The sequence below is a fragment of the Erpetoichthys calabaricus genome, chromosome 11, assembly GCF_900747795.2.
Source record: "Erpetoichthys calabaricus chromosome 11, fErpCal1.3, whole genome shotgun sequence".
Lineage (NCBI taxonomy): Eukaryota > Metazoa > Chordata > Cladistia > Polypteriformes > Polypteridae > Erpetoichthys > Erpetoichthys calabaricus.
In genome coordinates this window covers 14,552,208-14,576,981 of record NC_041404.2, presented here as the reverse complement: position 1 = coordinate 14,576,981, position 24,774 = coordinate 14,552,208, and the positions used below count along the sequence as shown (strand labels likewise).

General features: G+C 36.2%; 1 protein-coding gene and 1 long non-coding RNA gene across 2 annotated transcripts in view; both read right to left on the bottom strand.

Annotated features, from left to right (window-relative positions):
* The window catches only part of LOC127529612 (uncharacterized), a 356,389-nt gene that overhangs the window by 251,464 nt on the left and 80,151 nt on the right, over nt 1–24,774 (bottom strand). The gene's annotated exons all lie outside the window — the stretch shown is intronic.
* The window catches only part of jakmip2 (janus kinase and microtubule interacting protein 2), an 81,757-nt gene that overhangs the window by 56,478 nt on the left and 505 nt on the right, over nt 1–24,774 (bottom strand). The window contains exons 2-6 of the mRNA XM_028812727.2: nt 8,037–8,291; nt 5,046–5,543; nt 3,153–3,362; nt 2,361–2,459; nt 994–1,140 (exon numbers count right to left, since the gene is read on the bottom strand). Coding sequence (XP_028668560.1) covers nt 994–1,140; nt 2,361–2,459; nt 3,153–3,362; nt 5,046–5,543; nt 8,037–8,165 — 1,083 coding nt within the window. The 5' untranslated portion in view covers nt 8,166–8,291. The remainder of the gene's footprint in view (nt 1–993; nt 1,141–2,360; nt 2,460–3,152; nt 3,363–5,045; nt 5,544–8,036; nt 8,292–24,774) is intronic.

Sequence of the window (24,774 nt, the reverse complement as noted above, 5' to 3'; positions counted from 1 at the left end):
TGTACAACCTATGTTCACCTTGCGTCAACAAAATGTTTGCTCAATTTGCTAAACAAAATCATTTACATTAGTGAAACAATACAAGGGTAGTTCTGCATATTTTTAATGTTTTTGTTGAAAAAAGTGAGATTGGTATAGCTCTTCTTCAATCTAACCTTTGTGAGATTTTACATTACTATACACTTGTGTCAACATGCTGTGGCATGCTGTGCACAAATATATTAGTTGAAGTCATCAGGTTTCAACTACATTATTGTAAATATTCTTATACAAAAATAACCAAATAAATGTAGCTAATGTCATTCTTTTTGCAGAATGTGAGTATGTGTAAGATCTAATACTGCAGATTAATTAAACATTTTAATACTCTTTTACCTAAGGTATAGTTTTACAGCTGTTACAACTTAAATAGAAATAAAAAGTAGTAGTTCAATATTAATTTAAAAAATAACTGCTGTAACAATATGAAACAAAGAACAGATAAAGCCAAAATGCATTCCAACTTCCCATTCATTTGCTATGTACACCACACCATCACCAACAGTTAAGGATTTAGACATTTTCATCATAATACTATATAGCAATTTATATTTTTATTTAATGATTCCAGAGATACGTTGTTTGCTTTGATATTAGCTACATAAATTTCCAACAGTTCAGGAAATTACTAAATGGACAGATTTGTCTTGTTATCCTTCACATACACTTCCATATCAAAGGATGGTAATGTTGATAAATTATTAAATCTGTCTTTATTAAAGGGAGATTTAGCTAGTTTTCATTTAGGCTTTTTACTGCTATTATCATTTACAAGAAAATGCATAAACATAGTATATTCCAGTTTTTAAATAAAAGCTATAATAACTATTCAAATAAATAACTTTAATCTGCGTAATTTTAAATTCACTATGATTCACTAAAAACACAATGTTTACTTTCACTATTTTCTAGAACAGGGAGAAGGACAATGTCTTTTTTTAAATGCACACTCACCATTTCAAGGTTCTCCTTGGTCAAGATTTTAAGCTTGTCTTCCAAGCGTTGCAATGCCTGAGTAAGCTCTTCGTTTCTCTTAGACAGGCACTTGTTTTTCTCAATGAGAGGTTTACACTGTTTTTCAGATTCTCTGATTCGCTTCAGCTGATAAAATAACAGTAACAATTCATTTTTAGAATTGTGTAAATGCATATAAGTTACTCTTAAAAAAACTAAGACTTATATATTTACAGACAGTCCAAACCTCTAATGCTTTAAAACAGTCGCTTATTTTCAATAAAGTATCAGTTCACATACTCATCCATTAATTCCAATTTAATTGAACCAGAGCAGCACTGGCAGTTTTAGGTACAAGACAGGAGCCAATTGTGGGTGGTAGGTCAGTCCACTGTATTAAAATTAAATCGGCTCCTTCTTTCAGCTACTCTCTTAATGCTGTATTTATGTGCATAAAGTATATAATAAGATATACTCTTAAAATTATTAGGTTTGGATTTTTTTAACTGAACTAATGCACATATTTTGCAAATGTATAATGTTAGGTAAAGACAGTAAGAGTTACAGATGCAAAAGATATTTAATTAGAAAGGGAAATTAATCAGTTAACTGCTTGCTGCCAAAAAGAAACACACAAAGCCATCTGGCATAAGTGACCAGCAAATAGAGAAAAATTAATTTGGTGGGTCTGCTTTGAGTGCCGAAGGAACTTAGGCAATCCATCCATTAGACAAGTAACACAGATGGGGGATAAAGAAGGCACAAAGCAGACTTAACAGTACTTCAGGAAAATGAGAAAAAGACTGAGCCTTATGGATGAACTGAAATGTGTAGATTAAACAAATAGAGGCAGAATTTATTTATAGCTTTGGTGAATGCTGAAAAAATGTCCTTTAACTCAATTTCTATTAAATATTCAGAAAGTAAATAAAAAGTATATTAGTTTGTTTTGCTGAAAACAAAAAAAATATCAACAGGAATCAGTGGGCCAGCTAAATAAAGTCAGATAGATAGATAGATAGATAGATAGATAGATAGATAGATAGATAGATAGATAGATATAACAACTGCAGTGCACCATCTATTGGAATGTACAGTATTTTGTAATGTACATAGTAATAAAATGCAATGCATTGGACATTCCAACTGATGGCGCATCACAAACTTTTTTGTAAGAAAATGCATTATTACTTGAATTTACATAAATAGTAAGCAATTATACACAAATTAAGAAACCTGATAGATATGTTTACAGTAAATATTTTTATATTAAAGTACAGAGATGCTACACAAAATGCACATGAATTAATGTAATGAAACTTATGAAAAATGGATATGCGAATGTTAAAGTACTGTGTTTTTAGTACCAGCTCATTCCGCTCATCCCCTAGCAATGTATTTCTATCTTCTAGCTTCCGGATGGTTGCATTTAGCTCAGCAACACGCCTCTGATTTCTTCTTAGGTCCTGCAAGAATGTTAAGAATTGGGCCTTTACACACACAAAAAAATGTCCTTATACAAATAAATTTGATATGACCTTAAACATTTCCATCATAATCTCAACATTCTCAGTTGGTCTGCTTTCAGCAAATTGTCTTGTTTTTTGTTTGTTTATATATTTTCAAATGCTATTTTAAATTTAACCTTGCTGTGATTACTATTACTTAGAAGATTAATCACCTATGTTGTTCTAAAACACATAGTCTACTTTGACAAAGTGTTCTAAAATACAAAGTCTACATAGACATTTTATGCTTGAGACAAAATAGGTAAGAAAACAGTCATTTGCCTTCAGTTTCCTGTTCTGTCCTTCTGACAGGTGTTTCTAGCTCAGTGTTAATTATATTAAGATTAATTTATATAACTGCTAAGAAACACCTTTTCAACTGCTACTACATATCTACTGATATTACTATACAAAGTACTTTCTTTAAGATTAATTTATTAAAAACAAAGGTGAGCATAACATTATAAGAGAAATGTTAAAATGCACAAAATAGTCTTTCAAGGTTTTTTGGAATACTACTGATTAAACATTTTACAGATACTGATCATTCATCTAAAATCACCTAAATATACTAGAAAACATGCTAGTAATGTGTTACTAAAAATTGAAGCCTTGGCACAAATGTTCTAAGAATAAAAATCATCAACTCACTGGACTTCCACAGTGTTCTGCTCCATCTCCAGCTCTTCCAGGGATTTCTCGTTTAGGACTGCCAACGTTACATTCCGCCTCTTTTACTAAGAATAGCTGTTCATCAAGTGCATCCTTCTGTAGTTGAAGCTTTTGCACATTGCCAGTTTGAGCTTCCAGCTCCTTTTCCAGAGCAAAAACTATACGGTCTTTTGATTTAATCTCATCTACCTATAAATGTCAAATATAGATCTTGATAAACAAATTCACAACAAAATAAATAATGATGCTGGCCAGTTGTACTTTTTTTGTAAATAGTTAAATAGTTCAGCCCTTTCTGAGCTTAAAATGTGTGATTATGTGTAATTGCATGTTTAATCTATTCCAATGTAATAAAATCTTCACATGACAAAGCATATTAATAACATCAATATGAAAAACAAGAGTGCTCTTTTTGTGCAGTAATTTGACTCAGTTTGTATCACATTCTGAATATGGCATGGCATTCTTTTTATTAAGTTAATTATTTCCACAGTCAGAATAGGATTAGTACAAAAATACCCTCATAAAAAAGATTCTCTTTTATTGTTTTAAGGCCAAAACACTGAAGAATATTAAAAGAATAAAAATAAATACACTTTTACATTCTGCTTTTGACAGATGTGCTTTTCTCTTCATTAAAACTAACATGGTATTTCTGAAAATTTTCCTTTCTTTGGCAAACACACAGACTCAATATTCATCAAAGAAATGCAGCTCCAGTTACTGTCTGCTAGCGCTTTGAGTACTGAGAAAAGCACTATATAAATGTAATGAATTATTATTAATGAATTAAAAGGTTAAGATATTAAAATATTCTCAGATTATCATTCAATTAATAAAATTTGTTAATTCAGTAAAACCAACTTTTAGCTTTTATGTGATTTATGGAACAGCTGAATGTGATTATAAAATGGCAATCACTTTTGGAATGGAAATATGATAGGCGAAGTATGCAAACACTGATGAATGGTGTCATACTGTATTAAATAAAAATTGCTTTACTGTTACACTTCCAAGATTGTGGTTTCTGTTTGTGTATGCTTATGTAAAAGGGAACATGCGGCATCCTAGTCTGCAAGTCATAAGTTAATATTCTTTTAGTTCACAGGGTCAAAAAAAAACAAGTATGTAATGGCCTTATCCATTAAAACTAAAATCCAGAACCAGGAACAAGAACAAAGTTGAATTACAGGTAATAACACTAAAGTAGCCATTACTAATAGTTACCCACACAATAAAAATGCATAAATGTACAACTAAGTTTTCGTCTTTTATTTTCTTTTCAATACTCTTGTTTTTTTAAATATTTTTTTATGCCAATTCTGGCATTGTTGTATATTCCTCTACAGCTGTTTGTAAGCCTATATTTAAAAAAAAACAAAACAAAAACAGAAAGCTTTTATTCTTTCTCCAGTGCAGCGGTTTTCAACTTTAGTCCTGAGGCCCTCCAAGGTTTTTGTAACACCCACTTCCACTCTCAATATATGTAGGGGAATATGCATTATACACTGAAGTGATACTTGCCTTTTTTATTTCAGACCAGTATACTTGCTTCCACAACTAAAGCAAATGTTTAGGTCTTAGCCTGGTCCTACTTAGCTCATGGTGGTAATGGAAAAGCCACAAAAGTGGTTGTAAACTGCAGAAGAATGTTGTTATTTTTATCATTTTGTCTCCACTAGAATATTGCTACTCTAGTTACAGTACATCATTTATTAATAATTGCTGCAAATAAGCATACATATGACATTTTCTCTGAAAAAAAATATAAACTAATCTAATTAATATATTATGTAGTATTTTTGTGAACCTCTGCAATAGAACACGTGTACATGCAAACAAATTATTTATTTTAACTAGTGAATTACGCACCAGCCGCCGTATTTCCCTCTCAGATTCCCATTTGATCTTGGATATTTGCTCCTGATGCAGCTGATGTTCACTCCTCAGTTCCCCAGCTTTCATTTTATCTGCTTGTATCATATTACTGAGAGCCTCATCCACTTGTTTCTTAGATGATTTCAGCTCTGCAACTTCCTGTAGTAGTTTCAAACGTTCTGATTCAAAAAATTTTCTTGCCTCCTCACGGGCCTCAATAGTCAATGCTGTCTTAACTTTATCACTACTCCCATCCCTTAAGGCATTTACCACTGACTTAAGCCGCTGGTTCTCAGCATCTTTGATTTTGGCAGTCCTTGCCATTTCTTGTTCATGTTGTTTGATGAGACTCTCACGGACAGCCTGGAGTTCCTTCATTTTATCTTCATGCAGCTTGGCTTTGAGCTCACTCAGCATCACAGTGTACTTGTTCTGCTCTTGTTCACGGATTTTTTTTGCCTCTTGAACTTTCTCACGCTCAAGCTTATTAACCTAAACACAAAAGGTTACATATTTACATCAACACTTTTATAATCATTTACCATACTTTAAAGTAATAAAAAAGCAGAATCAGACCTCAATCTGCACATCTACCTTTAAATTATTCTAAAAATTGCTAGATCACTAGTGTTTCATTGTAGTAGGTGAGATCGACAGATGTCTGAAACTATATTCTAACTGCTTCATATTCTTCATCTCTATGCCTGTCTTGAAGATCTAATTTTGCAACGTGCTGAACATGTTTCGTCAATAAATGCAGCTTTTAGATTTGATAACAAAAGAATACAAATGAAATTAGAGCCTCAAAAAGATAAGTAACAGAACTACAGTTACAGTACAGTACAGTACAGAAGATCATCACTGGCTGCAGCACCATCGAGAGAGACGTGAAGAGAGCAAACCAAATGAACAACTTCTTTAACAGGTTTGACTACCCTAACCCACTCTCACCTCGGAGTACTGCACCCTCCACCCATCCTTCTGCTGATACCAGCTTAGGAGAGACATCCCCACCCACAATTACAGCAGTGCAGGTGAGCAGAGAGCTGAGGAAACTTTGTGCTAGCAAAGCAGCGGGTCCAGTTGGAGTATCGCCATGACTGCTGAAGGTCTGTGTGCTGGAGCTGGGGAGTCCTCTACAGCGCATCTTCAACCTGAGCCTGAAACAGGGGAGAGTCCCGCGGCTTTGAAAAACATCTTGTATCACCCCAGTCATAAAGGTATCACGTCCTAGTGAGCTGAATGACTTCAGGCCTGTCGCTTTGACATCACATGTGATGAAGACCATGGAGCGGCTGCTGCTTCACCACCTGAGGCCACAGGTCCGCCATATCCTCAACCCTCTGCAGTTCACATACCAGGAGGAGGTAGAAGCAGAGAATGCCATCATCTATATGCTACACCGATCCCTCTCCCACTTGGACAGAGGCAGTGGTGCTGTAAGAATTATGTTTCTGGACTTCTCTAGCGCCTTCAACACCATCTAACCTATGCTCCTTAGGGACAAGCTGACAGAGATGGGAGCAGATTCATACCTGGTGGCATGGATCGTGGACTGTCTTACAAACAGACCTCAGTATGTGCGTCTCGGGAACTGCAGGTCTGACATTGTGGTCAGCAACACAGGAGCACCGCAGGGGACTGTACTTTCTCTGGTCCTGTTCAGCCTATATACATCGGACTTCCAATACAACTTGGAGTCCTGCCACGTGCAAAAGTTCGATGACGACGCTGCTATCATGGGCTGCATCAGGAGTGGGCAGGAGGAGGAGTATATGAACCTCATAAAGGACTTTGTTAAATGGTGCAACTCAAACCACTTACACCTGAACACCAGCAAAACCAAGGAACTGGTGGTGGATTTTAGGAGACCCAGGCCCCTCCTGGACCCCGTGATTATCAGAGGAGACTGTGTGCAGAGGGTGCAGACCTATAAATACCTGGGAGTGCAGCTGGATGATAAATTGGATTGGACTGCCAATACTGATTCTCTGTTCAAGAGAGGACAGAGCCGGTTATACTTCCTTAGAAGACTGGTGTCCTTCAACAACTGCAATAAGATGCTGCAGATGTTCTATCAGATGGTTGCGGCGAGTGCCCTCTTCTACGCAGTGGTGTGCTGGGGAGGCAGCATTAAGAAGAAGGACGCCTCACGCCTGGACAAACTGGTGAGGAAGGCAGGCTCTATTGTAGGCACGGAGCTGGACAGTTTGACATTTGTGGCAGAGCGACGGGTGCTCAGCGGGCTCTTATCAATTATGGAGAATCCACTGCATCCACTAAACAGTGCCATCTCCAGACACAGGAGCAGCTTCAGCAACAGACTGCTGTCACTGTCCTGCTCCACTGACAGACTGAAGAGATCGTTCCTCCCCCAAACTATACGACTCATCAATTCACCCCTTGGGGGGAGGGGGGGGGGCAGGGTTGGGGGGTGTTTGGTAAACGTTAAGATTATTCAAAGTTATTGTTTGTTTTTACCTGCATTTTTATTACTCTTTAATTTAATATTGTTTTATGTATCAGTATGCTGCTGTTGGAGTATGTGAATTTCCCCTTGGGATTAATAAAGTACCTATCTATCTATCTATTTATCTATCTATCTATCAATTGTACATAACCATACAAGAAAATATGAAATGAGTGTAAACCAAAGGAATGTCAACAGGGGTGCTAAAGGACATCTACTTTTTAGGCAACTACTTTGATCAGAAAAAGACTAAATAAAGTGTGGTTGATTTTAAAGATTTCTAATGAATCTTGATTTGCCTTACCTCGCCTAACAGCCACATACTACAAAATACATATGAATATACACCTTGAAGTACACACTGTAATCTCTCCAATAAGTCAACTGTTTCTAAAGTCACAGACAATATTGTCCACAATCAAATTATCTTCTCTATTAGGCTGCTGGATTAATTGAACGGATTGTATCTTAAAGTCCTTGGGTATTGACAAATAAAAAAATAGTAAAATTTGTACCTTGCATTTCTCTTGATGTAGTTCTATTTGAATATCTGTCAATTTGGATCGGAGGTCTTCATTTGCAGCTTGTAAAGCTGAGATAAGTGCTTCAGGCTTCTCGCCTTTGGAGCGTCCTTTCTTAGCCATGTTTGGGAAAACCACAGAACCACATGCAGATTTCAGTGAGGAGAGTCCATCCCACTAGCAGTTAATACAAATGTTCTACATTTCATTGTCCAGCCTCTTTGCTATTATCTGTGGAAATTGGAAGACCTGTTAAAGGCATTAAACAAATTTAAAAACATAATATTAACAATCAACCTTATAAAGCAACTTCATGGTGTATGGGGAACAATGTGAACTTCAGTTAAAGAGGCAGAAAGATATGTTTTAAAAAATGTTTTGAAAAATTTTAACACTTGAACAGAAAAGTCAAGCTTTCTAAAGCTCTCCATTTGTTTTACTATGTCAAGACCACCAAACTGTTTTACAATTTTTCACATTTTCTTTTAAATCTTCAGTTTTGATTTTCCATGTCCTTTTTGGATATTTGTACAAACCTTGTTTGTACAAATCTGTAGTAATAAAGATTATCTGTGAGTATATAGTTTAACAGATTTCCATTTGGGATGAAGTCTCTGTTGTCATACAGTGGTGTGAAAAACTATTTGCCCCCTTCCTGATTTCTTATTCTTTTGCATGTTTGTCACACAAAATGTTTCTGATCATCAAACACATTTAACCATTAGTCAAATATAGCACAAGTAAACACAAAATGCAGTTTTTAAATGATGGTTTTTATTATTTAGGGAGAAAAAAAATCCAAACCTACATGGCCCTGTGTGAAAAAGTAATTGCCCCCTTGTTAAAAAATAACCTAACTGTGGTGTATCACACCTGAGTTCAATTTCCGTAGCCACCCCCAGGCCTGATTACTGCCACACCTGTTTCAATCAAGAAATCACTTAAATAGGAGCTGCCTGACACAGAGAAGTAGACCAAAAGCACCTCAAAAGCTAGACATCATGCCAAGATCCAAAGAAATTCAGGAACAAATGAGAACAGAAGTAATTGAGATCTATCAGTCTGGTAAAGGTTATAAAGCCATTTCTAAAGCTTTGGGACTCCAGCGAACCACAGTGAGAGCCATTATCCACAAATGGCAAAAACATGGAACAGTGGTGAACCTTCCCAGGAGTGGCCGGCCGACCAAAATTACCCCAAGAGTGCAGAGACGACTCATCCGAGAGGTCACAAAAGACCCCAGGACAACGTCTAAAGAACTGCAGGCCTCACTTGCCTCAATTAAGGTCAGTGTTCACGACTCCACCATAAGAAAGAGACTGGGCAAAAACGGCCTGCATGGCAGATGTCCATGACGCAAACCACTGTTAAGCAAAAAGAACATTAGGGCTCGTCTCAATTTTGCTAAGAAACATCTCAATGATTGCCAAGACTTTTGGGAAAATACCTTGTGGACTGATGAGACAAAAGTTGAACTTTTTGGAAGGCAAATGTCCCGTTACATCTGGCGTAAAAGGAACACAGCATTTCAGAAAAAGAACATCATACCAACAGTAAAATATGGTGGTGGTAGTGTGATGGTCTGGGGTTGTTTTGCTGCTTCAGGACCTGGAAGGCTTGCTGTGATAGATGGAACCATGAATTCTACTGTCTACCAAAAAATCCTGAAGGAGAATGTCCGGCCATCTGTTCGTCAACTCAAGCTGAAGCGATCTTGGGTGCTGCAACAGGACAATGACCCAAAACACACCAGCAAATCCACCTCTGAATGGCTGAAGAAAAACAAAATGAAGACTTTGGAGTGGCCTAGTCAAAGTCCTGACCTGAATCCAATTGAGATGCTATGGCATGACCTTAAAAAGGCGGTTCATGCTGGAAAACCCTCAAATAAAGCTGAATTACAACAATTTTGCAAAGATGAGTGGGCCAAAATTCCTCCAGAGCGCTGTAAAAGACTCATTGCAAGTTATCGCAAACGCTTGATTGCAGTTATTGCTGCTAAGGGTGGCCCAACCAGTTATTAGGTTCAGGGGGCAATTACTTTTTCACACAGGGCAATGTAGGTTTGGATTTTTTTTTCTCCCTATATAATAAAAACCACCATTTACAAACTGCATTTTGTGTTTACTTGTGTTATATTTGACTAATGGTTAAATGTGTTTGATGATCAGAAACATTTTGTGTGACAAACATGCAAAAGAATAAGAAATCAGGAAGGGGGCAAATAGTTTTTCACACCACTGTATATTACTTCTATGAATTAATGATTTTTGTATTGCAAAATAAAACTGACTCCTATTACTTTTTACATAATGTACTTTTATAATAAAACCAAAAATTGTCCTTGCCCTTCAATTTCAAATATTCAGCACTTAGGGATTTGCCTTAAATGTTTTAAATTACTCAATGGCAATATTTAATAATTATACTAAGCAATTTTTCCCCCACCAGTGAAACAATGTGACCGAGGTCACAAAATAACTGCAATCAAAAGAACAAATCAACAACAAAATGGTGACACAATGTCACCTTAATGATAATACACTTTAGGAATGATAAAATCAAAATATGGGGTAGGGTATAAAGATCTCCCACATTTTGTAGGGGTATAAATAAATTAACAAAGCCATCTAAAAAATGTATATATTTCTGAAAAGTACATAAAAAACAGTTTTGTTTTAATGGGTTTTAAAAATCATATCAGCCAAATGGTGGCAATCGTTGGCAATACATTGCTGAAAATGTTCTCCATCACTCTCAGGGTCATCTCAGGCAGAATGTCTTTCTATTTCCTGTCTGATCCTTTACTTTAAATCCTCAAGAGATCGAGGACGATTTTTGAGAACCTTTTCTTTTGGGTATCCCCAAAGGAAAAAGTCACATGGGCTTAATGTCTCTCCTCAAAGAGTTAAAATGCCCAGGGAACATTTCCCTCATCACTCCGAGCGTACATAGTGCTGTGAGAGGGTGCCAACCCACCACAGGACACACACAAACACACCAAGCACACACTAGGGCCAATGTAGAATCACCAATCCACCTAACTTGCATGTCTTTGGATTGTGGGAGGAAACCGGAGCGCCCAGAGGAAACCCACGCAGACACGGGGAGAACATGCAAACTCCATGCAGGGAGGACCCGGGAAGCGAACCCAGGTCCCCAGGATCCCCAACTGCGAGGCAGCAGAGCTACCCACTGCACCACCGTGCCGCCACTTAAGCACTATCATCTGTGATATCAATAATTCAATGATGTCATTAATTGCAACTTCAGGCTGCCACAGGGCCCCACCATTAACAACAACATCGATTAATGCCATTAGAAAATACACAAAATAGCAGCACCTGGAAGTTAAAAGAAAAAAATATATAAACAAGTGTGTGAACATATAAATACATAAGAAACAATAACAACCTCAAAATGACAATAAAACTACAAAACACGTTCCAAACTGTATTTAGCACATATATTTTTTCTAATTGTTTACATTTGTTCACTTAATTTTTACATCTTTTAATGTTCTAGCACGGTTATACCATTTTTATCAAGCTGTAATTTAGACTATAAGTTACAACAATACTTTACTTGAACTTTTTACAATTTGTTGAACAGGTTTAACAATATGTCTAAAATACCAATGTAAACCTATTAACAAATAATACTTTTTCACTCAGACAGGCTGAAACAAATTATTTTTTAAATAATTTTTTAAATAAATTTTTTGGTTTCTCTTTTTTTGCAAAAGCCAGGGGTTTACAATCATCCTCCACCTTGTGGGGCTTTTGGTTTGTTTTAGGCATTTTCTAGTTACTTTGCCAGATCTCCTTGTTTGGGGTCTGCTGGGTTGGAAGCCAGCATTTAACAGTGAGGAGATACTGGAGCTAGGGTGAGTCTCTTCGGGCAGGGTGGTGAGGCACCTGGCCTGCCTCCATGGTCCTTTCAGGAGGTCAAACTCCCATTTTGCCACGTTTGCTACTCAAAATCATAACAAATAACAGTTCACACATTCACCCAGTTTCCTAAACTATTTGAAGCCGGTGTAGGTTTTCTCTGTAATACATTTGATTTTGATCATTTATTGATAATCTAGCTGCTTTAAAAAATGTTAGAACATGTCAAGACCTGTAACATTCATTTAATGAAAGATCATCCCAGACAACAAATGGGATCAAGTTGTTTTAACTGAAAATCCACCCTCCCCTTCTTTAATTGGTCAAGTGTTCCAAAGTTTGGACAAAGGTCCAAGTCATTACAGTCCTGGTACTTCCTGTTTTGCTATTTGGTTGCAAGACATGGATGCTATCCAGTGACCAGAGATGAAGACTGGACTCCTTCGGTACTGTGTCTCTTCGGAGAATCTTTGGATTCCGCTGGTTTGACTTTTTGCTCACGGAGTCTCAAATAAGGCACATTACCTGCAATCTGAGGAAGCATCAGTTATGGCACTACGGCCTTGTGGCGCGAGTTCCAGAGGATGGATCACCATTGTTGAGAGCTGAGCAGCTGGACCAAGCCAAGAGACCCACATAAAACCTGGCTGCGGCAAATAGATGGTTATTTCTGGGGGGTAGGACTGGACCACGTATCAGCCTGGGGAGTAGCCAACCAGGATCCCGAGCTCTTTCATCATGTGGTGGGTGCGGCAACATCCTGTACCAGTGCATGCTCCCCAACATGACCTGACCTGACTGATTTACTGACATTCTTTGTCTCACATAGAATTTCTTCTGCATTTGACTGACTTTTTTTAGCTTTCTCTACAGCCCCCACTGTATGTATCACATAAATAAATACATTTTGGTCACGGTCTCACGCATATGACTCACTCTGATTAACAATGTGTAAACACAACCACGAACATCGTTAAATATTCATATGTGAATGTCAAATTGGAAGAATCCTAACTCTCCTCTGATAAGTCAGTGGGAAACAGATGTTTTATATTATTTGAAATTGGAAAAAATCAGATTCCCAGTTAGAGGATCTGTACAGTATTTTTTCAAAACCTGGCAGGATCTAATCAATAATATTTTATAATAAGAAGAAATAATTCTTTACGCATTTCTTTTCCTTCTCCATTTATTTATTTATATATATATTTATTTTCCTTTTTTTTTTTTGTTTATTTTTGACCTATTAAAAAGCCCTAAGCAATTCTCCTTTGGCCATGCTCTTCTTCTCAAGGGTGGAGTTTGATTTGTCTTCAATTCTTTTTGTATTAATTGATCTATTTGTATGGAATGATTACAATAAAATTAATAAATAAAATTAAAAAAAATATATTCATATGTGACCAGGAAGTGTGAACAAAAATGGATGACTTCTCAAGAAATATAGATCTCACAGAGTAAAAAAGCAGTGTCATGATCTGTAGTCATTATGGACCAGCTTTGAGTTTTTATAGCATTTTGTAATTTATATATATATATATATATATATATATATATATATATATATATATATATATATATATATATATATATATATGTGTGTGTGTGTGTGCGTAAGTGCATGCATGTGTGTGTGTGTTATGGGTACAGCCCGAAAATTGGATAAACCTAGCATTACCTGGGTAAAGCTTGCATCATCCAAAAGACTGGAATAAAATAAAGCTGGAATAAAATATGAGTTTCTAACTTTACCTGGGTAATCTTAGGTTTATCCAACCCCCATATGGGTAGGTCACACTTTACGCAGATAAAGCCTGATTTTAATAAAATGTTATCTCCAATTCCAGCTTTGCCTAGATCTTTTGGATAATGTCAGCTTTACCTGGGTAATGCTATGTTTATCCAATTTTCGGGCTGAACCCGTAACAAATATATTTTTTATGTATGTGAAGCTTTTACATCACTTTGCTGATGATGTCATTGGATTGCATTGTGTTTTGCCATTTTCCCATTAATGTGTGGCCATTGCAGATGCACAAACCAATAATATTTTGATTATAGATTACATAAAAAGTTGTAGCAATCCCTTATTAGAATTGTATCTAAAAAATAAAGGAAAGGAACTTTGTGAAAAGAAATAATAAATTATAATTTTGTTTAAGAAGTAAAGGCATATAATCCAGTTCTCCTGCCTGTAATTTCTGATACAGTATTTCGCAACTATAAAAGTTCATCTCATTGATCAACTCTCACTCATCATATGGTTTTGATTCCTGTTCTCATGTACAAAGCTCTGTCACTCTCTTAAATATCAAAACAGAACTACTAACAATGTACTATCATTTTAAAATATGCTCTTGGTGGCAAAAAAACTAATCATTAAATCAAAATGCCATTGATGAGAACACACACAAAAGAAAACACCATAGAAAAGTTGTGGACAAATAAATGTTAGACAGCTGCTTAAAGGAATACATACACATGCCATAAGATAAAAAACGGAGTAAGCAGCTTTTCAGTTTTCAGCACGCAGGACAGTGTAGGTCTTACCAGCCAGTGCCAGAAAGTATCTATTATGGCATTTGAATGCCATGACTCATAACACATTATGGCTACAGCCATTAGATTAAATGGATATAGAGATTTTTATTGATTAAAGTCAATTCCATTTTTTGAATCAACATGCTGAAAATTGATTTTCCTGAACCTAAAGTGATTGACAAATCTCCTAGTTCTTAAGTATGTGGAATGATTTTCCCACCAAAAGAAAAGCGATGTGTAAGTATAACAGTTTGTTTAGACATCCTTTTGGCATGCAGCTGGAATCATGATCAGTTTTAATGTACATTACAATGTAGCAATCAGTTCTGTTCTGGTGGGTGGAGAATTCCTTTAATATATGTTTTATTTATTTTAGCGATATCTTGTAATAGGGAATCAGTTGATTCGTGCATCTTCCAATTTTAGTTATATTTTAAATAAGAATAACTCTCAATATACACTCTCAAAATATTTCTCACTTGTTGCTTTAAATTAGAGCTGTAGATTCAAGCTGTGTGATATGAGAGCAGCTCTCAAATGACACATAAGGGAAACACACTCACACACAATGGCAAAAGGCGTTCTTTAAAAAAAACACAGCAGCTGATCTTGTATCTCCTTGCTTAGTTTTTCTTCAATCCACCGCTCAGAGCTGTGCTGCGAGATTTCACTCCCATCTCTCACCCCCAGAGTGTTTTCCTCTTTGTTGTCAAAGTCTTCCTGTGTTTAATTGGGGTCCAACGTAACCCCACCCTCTCACTCCCAACCTCTTTGCAACTCCCCCAGATTCAATACTGCCTGTAAACCATGAGTCAAAACCAATGGAGTTTTGCGAGAAAAAAAAATGCAAACGGTGAGTGTCGCCTTTCTCACCTCCAGCTTTCCCTAATGAGAAGTTTGCATGTTGTACAGTATATGTGTGTCTCTCTCTCTCTCTCCTTCCCCTTCTCAGGTGCAGTCTGGCAACATTACAATATTTTTAGTTTTGGTCAATGCTTTTAGTGGACTGTCATTTTGGGGGTTGGTGGCAGGATTGGCACTCCAACCACTGTTAAAAAACCTCACACTGTTCCAGTGCGGTGCTGAGGTGTCACCCACTGTACTCAGGTCCCAATCCAGGTGGTTCATTGTGTGGTGGGTGCAGCAACGCACTATCAGTGCATGCCCCCAACCCCTCTTTCTATCATTTTTATAACATCTGTAGAAACTGTCAGACTAAAGCAGAAGAATATACAATGAGGAACAAAGACAAATTTTTAACAATTATTAATAATAAAAGAAACATCTAACATTACATTTTAGTGTTTACTAATATTAATCAACAATGTAAAGCTTTGGTTTCAGACAGAAATGTTAACGTTCAGTAAACACAGGAACAGGGAGAACCTAAAGTGTATAGCCAAGAAGCAGACTCAGCCTGCACATTGCCTTTGAGTCAGTGGTTCCCAAAGTTGACTGGGCTCCGACCCACCTAACAAAAACTGCCAAATTCGGGACCCACCTCTTAGCCGTCTTAAAAAGGGGGCATAAAATATTGGTAACGCTCAGATTCCCTAGTAGTGAGTCGCGGAACTACTTAATGGTGTCTTATTTGTTTGGGCTGTTTATTTTGTTTAAAGTATTTTTTTCATTTGACATTAATTTGTTATCATCGCAGACAACATATATTGTACTTTAGCTCACAAACAGTCACTATGGAAATTTAAGCGTCACCAATATGAATGAAGGACTTTTCAAATAAGAAAAAAAACAACTTTAAGTTACAATTTTTTATTACTTAAATACCTACAAGGACTGTTATTTCAATGAGAAGGGTGTATTTGTTTCCTATTTTTTGTCATTACAGCTTTAGCATCAACTTCAATTTTAGTTACTTTTAATCACAGTGAGTTTGATACGTCCAATTTATTTCGGTATTTAGTTTTAATGCTGATCATAGCCGAAAATTCGGCCTCACATAGATATGAGGTACTGAAGGGGAGGAGGACTTTTATAGCTTCATCAAACAGGCAAGGATAGTTCCCAGCAACTGAGAGCCAGAATTTCATTAACTGCTTGCGATTGAAACTATTTTTCAGTCACGTATCTTCTGATAAATCAATGAGTTCTTCACTTGATTTTGTTGACATACTACTTGGTAGGCGGTCTTGAAATGGGTTACAAATCCAATTCAACGAGTCAAGCTTTTTCATCTCTTTCCCGAAATAGGCATCAAAGTTATTTTTTAACAATGATAAATGAGTGGAAATTGCAGACAGTACGTTCGTCTTTGGCTGCACTTGGTTTTCTATAATAAAAGTTTCAAAACAATCATACTTGCCATCCTCAATACAACTTTTCCACAACATAAGCTTTTTCATAAACGCTAGAATTCTATCGTGAACTGCAAAAATGTCTGATTCGTTTGAACCTTGCAAATACAAATTGAGTTCGTTTCATTTCGAAAAAATATCCGCCAAGTATGTGAGCTTGAGAATGAATTCTTTGTCCAGTAGAGATTCAATATATTCAGTTTTTCCTTCCAAGTAAATTGTAACTTCATTGCGTAATTCCACTAATCGTGTCAGTACTTTCCCCCTGGATAACCAACGTACCTCCGTATGCAGAAGAAGAGATGTATGAAGACTACCCATTTCTTCACACAGCTTTTGAAATAAACGTGCTTGTAAGGGTTTTGTTTTAATATAATTTACTATTTTCACAGCTGTATTTAGTACTGTTTTGAAATCATTAGGTAATGCTTTTGAAACCAGTGCTTCTCTGTGAAGTTTACAGTGTGTCCACAAAGCACAGGGGCTTGTAACGACACTGCTATTTTTCCCGCACATAGCCCGCGCACCGTCAGTGCATATACTGAAACAGTTCTTCCACTGTAAACCTTTCTCTTTTATACAGGAATCAATTGCATTGAAAATTTCCTCGGCCGTTCCACGACTAATTGGCTTGCAGAACAAGATATCTTCATGCGCGTCGTTTTGCCATATATAACGCACAAAAACAAGCAGTTGAGATAGGCCTTGCACGTCAGTAGACTCATCTAGTTGTAGCGTATAATATTTACTACAAACTACCCTCCGGATTAATTCGTCCTCTGCCCATTCAGCCATTTCGTCGATTCGTCGTGCAACAGTATTATTGGACAGTGGTATGCGCTCGATTTCCTTTACTTCTTTTTCTCCAAACAGCATCTTTAATCGATGGTAACACTAAACCTTCGCCAATGGTATGAGGCTTTCCTGCTCTGGCGATCCTTAAGCTAATGAGGTACGAGGCATATACAGCATTTTCATTAATATTAATGAAATGTGAAACAATATTTTTTGAAGATTTCATATCCAACAATTTTCTTTGAAAAAAATCTACTGGCTTATTCGTAAAATGGGAATGCTTCGTTTCTATATGACGCGTCAACTTACTTGGGCGCATACTTTCGTTCGCTAATATTTCGTAGCAAATCACGCATTGAGGACGCGGATCTATCGTATCATGATTCCAAGTGAATCCTAGTTTTAGATATTTTCTTACAACTTTCCGTCGTTTCGATTCATGCGAACTCGTTGAGGGAGCTTGGAAGTCAGCCTCAGTGCCACTTTTGTCATTTATAAGAACATCTTCTGTCTTTTCATCACAATCAACCGGCGGCGGCGACGTAGTTTTTGCTATCCGTTTCAACCACTTTTCCATTATTATATTCAAACGTTAATAATTGTTTTTAAAAAGATTATAAGGGTGTACGCTAACGAACACAACACAACGCGATAAAGAATGTCACAAAAACAAAAGACGTCCGGCTGTTAGCCCGATCGGTCGGAATATCGTCTTATGTTTCAGGGCCCACTCAATATTCGCTCGCGACCCACTGGTGGGTCGCGACCCATAGTTTGGGAAATGCTGCTTTGAGTTATTTTGCTCTTTTCAGACCTGAAGTAGCATATAAATTGTAACTATATTTTGATCTGAATTCACATGTATACTGCTCACTTTATCATATTTGTATACTAAAAGTATGGCAATTTTAGGCTTTCAATTTTTATTCCATATCAAACCACCTACTGTTCTTACATAAAAAATATTTATTCAAAAAGCATTTGTTTTACATAAGAAAAACTAAAAGACATATACCAACACCTACACAAAAACTATCAGTGATCACTTATCAAAATCCAAAAATACAATATTAGAGTTTGTGTCTAATCAGGGTTCAGTACTTAACTATTTAAGACAGAACAAACTGTAGTATTTCAAAACATTCAATGCCTGGAGGGGGTATGCCAAGAAAAAAGGCTGAGAACTCCTGGCATATAGATTTCAAGCAACATTTGATCACATATGTGTCAGTATTCGACTTTGATTCTGATAGGTCTACAGTTATCCCAACTTGTACTGTATGACTGTTATTAGCAGTAATTGAGATCCTTTGGGGGACCTCAGCTTACAATAGTTTGGGAACTCCTGCAGTAAACTGTTTACATTTAGTCAAACGATACTTGTATCAAAATGTTACACTGTAAACCAAGAGAACATATTTAGAACACATCAATTATAGCTACTTTGTTTTATTACTCTCAAATGTTTCACTTGGAAGTATTTTAGCCATACTTTTTAGTTATACTTATTTAAAAACTACTTGTGATAATTTAAAGACAAAATCTGGCTTGCTGCTGAGCAATACTACCATTCTGAAAACCCCTAGTTTATTGCATTCTATTGAGGATTAGTTTATGGGGGCAGACTGGTTAACTTATTTGGAAGATACATTTTTTGAAAAAGGCACAAATGTTATTATTTTGAATCAAATCAAACTGCAAATTGTCAAGTACAAATCGAGAACTGAATTGAATTCACAAGTCACCATCAATTCATAGCTCTTACAACAGCATCAGCAGGTGCTGGAGGAATACAATGGCTACTGTACATAAAGATGCACAACTATATAATGAACTGGAGATTATTGGGATACATTAAACACAGTACTCTGTTGCACAAAAAAATCTGGGCCAATTTAAGTTTCCTTAATTCTGCAGATTCCTGGGGAAAACAGGATATTTTCTTTTGAAGCAACTTAAAATTAACCAATCAAACTATGGAAGTTATATAATTAGTAAGGTTATTCACATATGCACCAGCTGCTTGAAGGTATGAGGTGTTTTCTTTTACCAAAAAAATCCACAAATAAAAGCAACAGTAAACAATTCATTCATGTTGTATACAGTATAAAGAAAGCATCGAAGTCAAAGCAAAGTTCTCTAAAAATGATGATGCATTCAGTAAAGCCATTGATAAGACAATAACATTTACAAGCAAACTTTCAGCTGAATGTGCCATTTTCACGATTTCAACACAGAATTACTGTAAATGGAGTAAAATGCACAGCTCACTAACTTCTTTTTATGCTTGTCAGAGAGCCAGATTGGTAGAACAGATGAAAAAGTTTCAACAAGAGCTAAGAGTAAATTTTGTGCATTTCTGGCAACTTTGCTGTAATAAACAACAATCATCGTGTGTCAAAGAAAAAATTGACAAAAACCAGTACCAAAGTTTATCCAGATCACTGAAAACTATCTAATATATGCAACAACACATTGCTGCTTATAATGCTCATTATAACTCCAGTTACGCCACATATCTGGCAGAAAATTCAATGTTTTGGTACTTTATCAAACAGTGAAAATGATTATCAAACAGTAAAATGATATTTATGATTGTGGTACTTCTCTAAATGTGTATTTTCAAAAGAAAATGCTTGGACTTCTCCAATATATAATCCATGGTTTAAGCTATCGAAATGGCATTTTGAAACACAACAGCCCCACCAAGACCTCACAGGATGATATTGTAAGAATCCTTGACTCCTTGAAAATGAGACAAGCTGTTTAATTGCCACAGTGAAATGTATGCCTAAGACCACGTGTCTTATGTGGTCTACATGATACATTAAATTGATAGCTGACTCCCTAATGATTCTATCATATGGCTCCAAATTCTGATTTGAGAAGACCTCCTGCACTACTAAAAGAAGTCTACTGAAACCTTTAGCATTCATAGTAAAAAGAAACTTGAAAACCAACTCTTCTGATCTAATGTGAATGCAGAAGAATCTGAACTAAAGATTATAATACTGGTTGTCAATGAGTCAAAAGACTTGTTTTAACTTCAACAGCTTGCAAAGACTGCATTAAATGGGCATTGTGGTGTCTTCGTTAAACTTGTAAAACTCATTTGATCATTTCAGAGAGCACTCAGATTTCTACATAGGAGTTACAAAGTGAAAAGAAACTGAGGTGAAAGGGGTGGTGATAGAGCAGTGCAAGGTGTATGGGGAAGAAACACCTAGATTAGAGACAATGACAAAATGTACAATAAAGTTTAAAAAGAAAGAACAATTTAGGAAGACAAAGAAAAGAAAGTAAAACTAAGCAAGGAATACTGACAAGAGCATAAAGGCTATAAGGAAGTAGTGTATAATAAAGATTTTGAAGAACAATAGCTTAATGTATGAGCATACAATTGAGACATGTATTGCCAGACAGATTGGCAACAAAAGAGCTCTATACTTAAACAATGAGCCTGTCGTGCTCAGGTTGTAATTTGGATTAACTTGCCACACCATTTTATCAATATTAACAATCCTTCTAAAGGCTGAAATCACACCCTGCTGCATTTAAAGGGGAATTAAGCACAAATTCAATGTGAATGACTTGTTTTAGTTAGATTACAACTATACACTTCTAGGCCACAGAGTTATAAAAAATGTTTATGCTCAAAACAAGGTTGACAACAAATACATTGTGCATCCTAGTTTGAACAAAATCTATCACATAAATCATGGCACACTCGATCCACAATCATTTACTCATTCTGATACTCACTTTGGTCATTCAGATTTGCTTAGCATTTAAACTGTCTCCTTAGCAATGTGCATAAATCTGATCTGCACAATTTGAATTTACTGTGTAGCTGTTGTTTCACATAACAATGTTACTATGCAGTCAACTACATGATCAACAGGATTTTTTATCATAAAAATATATTTGTTAAGTAATTATCAAGTTTTGAAAGAGATGTTGATCAAGGACAATGCAATTTTTACAGCATTCTGGTGCTACATTGAATGTGTTAAAGGACGAAGACTTATAAGTAAAGTTATATATAAAGATTACAAACTCAAAACCCTGGCAATTTTGATTTTTTTTTGGCCTTTTCTTCAGGAATGCCTGGCATTCTGCCACATCAAAGGACATGCATGTTAAATTAAAGGGTGATTCTAATGTGGTCTAGTACGAGTGAGTATTGATGTGTTTGATGGAGTATGACCATGACTGGTCCTTGCCTTATGCATGATGCCTGTAGGACAAGTTCTATCTCCCTAGCACCTTGTATTTGAATTAAACAGAAAGAGTAGATAAAAGAATGGACATCTCCTCCACATAATAAATCAGCTTTAAGTTGATTGGCTGGCTGCACTTGTGGTTCTGTGACAACATTTTGTGAAGAAAGTTACTATCTTTTATTAATTTTTCTGCATGTTGACACACTTCATTTGTTGTAAAAAGATAATAAACCATAACCAGATGTACATACACACAATCTCTGATACAAATACTTGGTGCTGGAAAGTGGGGATGGTGTGCATATTGAATAAACATGCACAAGAAGGGCTTGAATTTTGTTGCACTACTGTGGGTCTTGTGCCTTTTATTTAAATATCCTGCATAGTTTAACTTAATAAACATGAAAATCCTTCTGCACTTTCAAGGCTTTTATTGTTGTCACATTTATAAAACTACATGTGAGTACAAGACCATGATGATGAGTCCAATTGACTGTCCATGGCAATTGCTTTATCTTGCACTGTCATATATTTTAGCGAGTTGAAATTATAGTGAGAGTACTACCTCTTTAATAAACTGCAATACCCCCTAGTAAAGAAACAAAACATTCACATTCCTCCTCTGGTTTTTATGAGCATGGGTAAAGTTCTCCAGCCATCCCTGCATCTATTTTCAAAAAAGCCTATCCAGCTCAGTGTTGCTGGGAGCTGGTGCCTATCCTGGCTGCACTGGGCACCAGAAATGACCTATCCTTGGATGAGGAATCACTCATACACATATCCGTCAATAATTGTTACAAAGTGAGCTATGCCATATGTTCATTCCAAATTAAAATTATTTTAGTTAGTGCTTGAAAACATATACAATGGCCAGACATTTGTGTGGCTCAGCTCTTACTGCTTTGAAGCATAAGGAAGATCTTTCCAGTAATACATATAATGTGAAAAAACGAAGTGCACAATCACAGACACGCACAGTTAGTGGGGTTGCTACAATAGCATAATTCTTTACTGAAAATTAATCAGAAAACATTAAATGTTTGCCTTCCTGGGGGTTTTGAAGCCAGAGTAATACTTCTTAGCGTTACAACTAAAATTTACGCAACACAGTGAGAGCAGAATTTGATACATACATAGTGTATTGGAAAATTACTTGTTTTTACAGTATACTTGTATTTGAATTCAGAGTACTATGAGATACCTTCTATAATTACAGGTGATTACTGCAATTACAATCCAATTCAATGGTTAATTGGCTGTATTATTGCACAACAATTACAGTAAGCAATAGCAAAGTCTGATACCTTATATGAGGTAGCTCGAAAAACAACAGGAATTATGAAACAATAATAATAACCTTAAACTGACAAGTCTAACTTCACAATGATAGTCTTAAAGTTGGGGAAAATCTAAGAAAAGACGGGAGTGATTTTAGTAATTAAAACATAAGATGTTTGTGACATTTAAAATTTAAATTAACCTGACATGTCCATTAAATATTATTCTTCATAAACATTATTAAACAGGCAATGTCGTCTCCATATAGTGATGTAAACATAAATCTTGCAACAGCAAATGTCACCAACCTGACAAAGTGATTTTTCTAACAAACTTTAAAAAGTAAATTGTTACAAAGGATTTTTTTTGTAAATAAAAGTATTCTGAATTATCTTGGTATCCAGTAATTCATATGGCAACGAACTAATAAGCTTTCATTTTTAGTACTGATTTTAAGAAGTTCTTTTTTATCGGTTATTGGAGTGAGAATACCAGTTAACGAATTTTTATGTGGAATGTTTACATAAATCAGGTAGTTTATAATGATCATATCACTTATTACAAACTCTACACTAAAATCCCCAAGCCAATATTTGTTGATATATCAGGGTAATTCCCTCCTTCTGTCTCAGAAGAAATTCAAACCCTGAATTTTACTGTACTCTGTATATGTGGCACTATTCAAGCTACGCGATTATTACTACTACTTTTTAGCATTGTTTGAGAAAAAAAAATCAGTTTTTCCACACATGATTACACCCAATATATAACACATATGGGTGGCACAGTGCCTTGAAGAAAGGAAAACAGGGTTCATGCCCCAGGTACTCCCTGTGTGAAGTCTGCAAGGTTTTCCTCCAGTGCTCAGGTTTCTTCTCAACAGTCCAAGTCATGCAGGTTAGTTAGATTAGCGAACCTGAACTCTCCTGTGTGTGTGCACCTTGTGATGAACAGGCACCCTGTCCTGGGATTCTTCCTGCTCTATGCTTGCTAGCATTGGCTCCAGCTACTCCATGACCCTGCTCAGGATAAAGTGTGCTTAGAAGACGGGTAGATGGAAGGACCACTTACGTTCATTATTGCATTATTGAAAAATATGTAATTCTAATTAAGTCTAACATATGCAAAATGTAAACTTTTCCTCATTTAATAACAGCCACTAACTGAAAAGAGAATTAAAAAGAGAAATACTACTTACACACTGTGGGATTTCAACTAGGGGAACCACGACTTTAAATCCTTTAAAAAGGAAGATTTCATTACTACTGTAAAGTTAACTGACATGGTGAACGGTTAACATCGGAAATCAAAGCTCATCATAAAAAGTCTTAACTTGCCATGAGTCAGGCTTGTTTTTTGTACACAATTACAACTGAGTGTTAATGGGGAAAATAAACAGGCCTCTCTGAAACCGTGAAATTTTTAATATGGCTTATTATATTGTACGATTCTGAATTTCTGCAGCGATTATCAGGTGATCACACGACACTTCACCCTACACGCACACACACACACGAGACGCGCTGACTCGGCAGACACGCGCTCGCGCGCACACACACCCAAAAAAAAAACCTCGCGCGCGCACACGCTGACAGCAACACAATGAAATAAAAAGGTCACTTGAAAGCCGTATGCCTGTTACACGTACAAATTAAGTATACGTATTCGTGAATATGCGTCAACAGACATTTGT